Below are 5,214 nucleotides of genomic sequence, written 5' to 3'. Positions count from 1 at the left end.
TTAAGGATTTGTTCCCCTTACACTACACGTAAAGTCCTTAAGTTTCAATATGTGAGGATGTAGCAAGGAAAATTATGGGTATTGACTTGACCCAAAAAGATGGACTAAAGTGAAACCAAGGTGTGGACTAAAGTCTCTATTGCACCATTCGGCCACTTGTACTGGAATTGTGGTGAAGCAGCATTATGTCCTTGTGCACATAAACGCGTCTTTGACTCTTCCGCCTTTTGTTCCATTCTATTTCTATTGGTTCGCAATGGTGCCCATGGCGCTGCTCAAGGCCTTTCTTCTCGCGCTCTCTTTGCTTGGGGTCCTTCACAGTAATGGCGCACTGGCGGCAACCACAGATCACAACACCACCACGCCTGTTACTGTAGGAGCAGCTGCACTCACGCCCACACACAACACCTTCTGGGTCTCCCCCAACCAGACCTTTGCTCTGGGCTTCCTGCGCGCGGCCTCTTCACCCTCATTTGCTCTCAGCCTCTTCTACTTTCAGCTCCCCCAGCTGCAAACGACTGTGGTCTGGACGGTCAATCGAGGGCATCTTGTCAGTGCAAACGCCTCTCTCCAGCTCACAAGAGGAGGAGATTTGGTCCTATCCGACTCTGGCGTTCAAGTCTGGAGTACAAACACGTCCGGAAAAGGGGTGTCCTCAGCTGTGGTCTCTGATCAAGGCAACATTATGCTGTATGGGGAAACCTCAAGTAATATAGTATGGCAGAGCTGGGATCAGAATCCCACAGATACACTCCTTCCTGGGCAGTCTCTGCTTCCTGGTATATGTATGGTGGACAGCAGAGGGAAATACTGGGTGAGGATGCAGACGGATTCGAACTTTGTGATGTATTTTTTGGGGGCGTTGACAGTGGAGCTTACAACGAACCCCTACTGGAGTTCCAACACGTCAGGTTTGAACGTAGCGCAGGCATACTACAACGCCTCTGATGGGCTGGTGCTGTACAACAAGACGGGGCACATAGTGCGGCAATCCTCTTCATCTGCCCAACTCGAGAGGATCGTGATGTCCGAGAATGGAGTGCTCACAAGATACATGCTCTCTGCAGACAGCCAATCATGGAACCCTGTCGTGCAAATCCCTTCTAACATCTGCAACGTCATCGGGTTATGTGGACAGTATGGCATCTGCAGCGATGACGCCCTCGACAGGACCAATCACACCTGCTCCTGCCCAGATGGATTTGACTACGTGGAGTCTAACGACTGGACCGCAGGCTGCCGTTCTGATTACCCCTTGGATTGTGATTTGGGCACAAAGCTGACCAGATTGGCTGGAGTTCAATACAGCACGGATTCTGTTTCCGCTAATTGGGATTACCACTACTATAATAACCTCACCTCCGAGGACGCATGCGCAGAAGCTTGCAATGCCAGCTGCTATTGCGCGGCGGCCTCGTATGATGGACAGTATTGCCATCTCAGCACCTTGGGTCAGGTCAACAGTGGCAACAGACTGAGCACGACATCTGTAACCTACCTCAAAACCTCTGCTTATCCAGCAGCTAATGCTAATAGTTCATCCTCATCCTCACTGCAGCCAAGTACTAACGTCACAGTAACACAAGGCAAAAGGCAAGTCATATCCACAGGTGCTGCTGTGGGCATTGGCCTTGCACTCGGCTTGGCATGCATAGTGGGGCTTGCTAACCTCGCTTGGTGGTATGCAAAGCACAAGCAAGCCCAAAATGAGGAGGATCAAGAAGGTGAGGATCAATTACCTTTGCTAGGAGGGCCTACTTACTTCTCATACAAGGAGCTGAGAGCAGCATCCAATGGGTTCAGCCAGCTGCTGGGAAGGGGGGGATTTGGGCCTGTTTACAAGGGGGTGCTAGCAGGAGGGACCCTGGTGGCAATCAAGAGGCTAGAAGGCTCTACTTTTGGAGACAAGCAGTTCAGAGCAGAGGTGAGAACCATAGGGAGTGTGCATCACATGAATCTGGTCCGCCTACGTGGTTTCTGTGCCAAGGGGCCGCACAGAATGCTGGTGTATGACTTCATGGCCAAGGGCTCCTTGGATAAATACATCTTTCGTGATCCCCAATTAGAGGATCATGAGAACAGAATTATTGATTGGGAGACAAGGTTCCAGATCGTGATTAGCACTGCCAGGGCCATCAAGTATCTGCATGAGGAGTGCCAGCCCTGCATCGTGCACTGCGACATCAAGCCCGAGAACATCCTCCTGGACGAGGACTTCACCGCCAAGGTTTCAGACTTTGGGATGGCCCAGCTGGTGGGCGGGGAGGCCAACACGGGCAGCATCACACGGGTGAGAGGCACGGCCGGCTACATGGCGCCCGAGTGGATATCGAGCAAGCGCATCACCAGCAAGGCGGACGTCTACAGCTTCGGCATCGTCGTGCTGGAGGTAATAAGCGGCAGGAGGACCATCGAGACGGACGTGGAATCTGTCTCCATGGTGGATCTGTCCACGTGGGCCTACTCCCAGCTCATGGAACATAGGAACCCCCTCGCGCTGATCGATTCCCGCCTCCTCCCACCTGCCACCTCGGATGCATCCCCTCCTTACCTCACCCCCGAGTTCCACCGCGCTGCCATGGTTGCCCTCCGCTGCATCCACAAGGACCCCTCATTGCGCCCTTCCATGGGAAGCGTGCTTCAAATTCTAGAAGGCTTCGTTTCTGTTGACCCACCCCCTTACCCATTCTGAACGCGTTTTGCATTATCATCTTAGGAGATTTTCACCAAGTCTCTTGAGAAAAGAACACCTCATATCTTGCGCTTCAACAAATGAGGCCTACATAAGATCAAGGGTCAATGTGCTTTTTTTTCTTGTACTCCTAAATAAGGCTCTATATGTGCCTCATTTCGTCTGTAGATTTATGGTTCCATTTCTTTGAGATCCATTCTTGTAGCAATCTTCTCTCCAAACATGTTGGGGGGAAGGTAGTCGTTTGGCATTATATCTTAGGGGCTTTCTTACGAAAACAACACCTCAGATCTTGCCCTTCAACAAATTAGGCCTACATAAGATCAGGGTCTTTGTGTTTTCCTCTCTTGTACTCCCAAGTAAGGCTTACTAGTAGCCTTACCTTTAGACTTAAAAATAAAACTTACTTTTATGTAAGTGGTTGCCTTAGGTTTCCATTTTATTAAAGTTTATTGTTTTAACAATGGTTTGAAAGTCTCAACAGTAACAACCGTTTGTAATAAACAGCTTGTGTATTCAATCCTACCTCTTCATGCACTTACCAAGTCGACAAACTTATTAGTTCGAATTATCTTGTTTGGTGTGTTCGCATAGAGTTGTTATAGTGGGTCATGCCTTCTAGAGGTTGGACGGAGTGGAACCCTGGCTGACTCGTCTTGGACTAGGGCTCATGGGGGACCAGTTACCACTCGAAGTCCTATATCTGTCATGCAGATATGTCGAGGTGGCATCCAAGTGTGGGATGCACGTGACACAACAGCATGCCATTTGCTAGTGTTAAAGTCCAGCCTTAGTAATAGGACCTTCACTTTAGACTTAATAATAAAACTTACTTTATGTAAGTCGTAGCCTTAGGTTTCCATTTATTAAAGTTGATTGTTTTAATAATTGCTTCAAAGTCTCAACGGTAACAACTATTTATAATAAATGGCTTGTGTATACATCTCTTGATTGAGAGATATATAACAACCGATTGAAAGTCTCAACGATAATGGATAGCTTGTATATATATCTTCAAAAGAGAGTCAGTAATAAAGTATCAACGATAACAACCCTTTGTAAAGTAGACAGATATTTGTCGATTGAGACTCAATAATCAAGTGTTCTTTTAATCTACTTCTTGCATAGTTTATGTGTTGTTCAAGCTTATGCTAGTTTTCACATGTTATTACTGTCTTTAGAGAATAAGGTAGTCTTGTTATTGCTTTTACTAAGCCACTCCTTTGTGTGTTAGCTATTTCTATCATACGGACCTCAGTCATAGCTTTGCACTCAAGGTACTAGTAATCCTAATCGTGTCAACCCAAACCCTCAGGTTCTTGCACTTGTGGTCAATCCTACCTCGTCACGCACCTACCAAGTCGACAAACTTGTTGGCTTGAATTATCTTGTTTGGTGTGTTTGCATAGAGTTTTTGCTACAAGAGAACGTTTACGAGGTGGGTGGCGATTAATACTCTCATGTGGTTGTGCATGCAACAATACCACGGTCGCTTGACGCAAGAGCATGTGGATGGAATCAACTAGAAGAGGCTGGAGAGTGGGGATGGGGAGAATGGTACTCATACGCTGAAATGAATAGAGAAAATGGAAGACAAAGGAGAAGGGGTCTCGGCGAAGAACGGATAGCATGATTGGATCTCTGACTGACTGAATATTGAGCAATGCATAATAATGAGGTATGCATTAACATCTCGTCAAAGTTGGTTAAAAGGCAAGTTGGTCTCTTCTCCATGAGCAGCTCGCAATATTGTTTTGCTCTGGGAAACCGCCTAGGAAAGCGAAGATGGGGAGATGGCTTCAAGATGAAGTACTTTATGGTAGAGTTGTCTCCCAAGTCTACTATCTTGGGAAATGGTTTTTTAATGTGTTGTTTGTTAATGGGAAGATGGTAGTTGATTTGTTTGCAAAAGCACCGTTGTTTATGGGGGCAAAGTTGATTCATGGTATGCCTTTTGATCCCACATTCAATGTTAATCGAAGCCTTAGGGAATTGTGCCTAGTCTGGGTTGATATACTAGGCGTCCGCCTTGACTGAGACCGTCTTTGAAAGAACTGGCTAGTGCCAAGGGCTCTATATTGTTTGTGTCTATACTGAAGAAGACAATAAGTGACACTCTAACAAAGTTTGTGTATCTTGGAATACGATGGTTGAAACTCCGAGAAGCTACTTCAAATGGACCTAGGGAAACTGGGGAAAATGAAGGTGAAGTTGAAGTTTGGAAACTTTTTGGGAGCTTGTTTTAGGCAATGTGGGAATTTTGGTCATATTGCTAGGAACTGTGCATTGGGCAGTAACATGAAAATAAATGAAGAAGGGAATAAGGAAGAGGGGTCAGTTGGGGGAAGCAAAGTGGAAACTCCAGAAGTATAGGCTAACAAAGGTGGACAAGGGAAAAGAGAAGATGAGGATGGAGGAAAAAGATACTGAGAATCTTGGATGGACTAGGGTTAGGGATAGGTACAAGACTTGGAAGCCAAAAATAATCAACTTAAAATAGGAAGGAAAGGGGTAGAAGTAGG

General features: G+C 46.6%; 1 protein-coding gene across 1 annotated transcript; it reads left to right on the top strand.

Moving 5' to 3' along the window:
* The first annotated feature begins 258 nt into the window (after positions 1 to 258).
* Positions 259 to 3,100, top strand: LOC147621928 (G-type lectin S-receptor-like serine/threonine-protein kinase At5g24080). Its single transcript, XM_086822940.1, has one exon. It carries the CDS (start codon positions 266 to 268, stop codon positions 2,690 to 2,692), a length of 2,427 nt encoding a protein of 808 aa, XP_086679066.1. The 5' UTR covers positions 259 to 265; the 3' UTR covers positions 2,693 to 3,100.
* The last annotated feature ends 2,114 nt before the right edge of the window (positions 3,101 to 5,214 follow it).

The sequence above is a fragment of the Cibotium barometz genome, chromosome 29, assembly GCF_041138505.1.
Source record: "Cibotium barometz isolate CiBa-2024 chromosome 29, ASM4113850v1, whole genome shotgun sequence".
Taxonomy (NCBI): domain Eukaryota; kingdom Viridiplantae; phylum Streptophyta; class Polypodiopsida; order Cyatheales; family Cibotiaceae; genus Cibotium; species Cibotium barometz.
Note: the sequence above shows the minus strand (reverse complement) of the source record. Positions and strands in the feature narration are given on the sequence as shown.

What these genes read in the sequence shown, in the direction of transcription:
- LOC147621928 (XM_086822940.1), top strand. Translation starts at nt 266, where the DNA reads ATGGCGCTGCTCAAGGCCTTTCTTCTCGCGCTCTCTTTGCTTGGGGTC.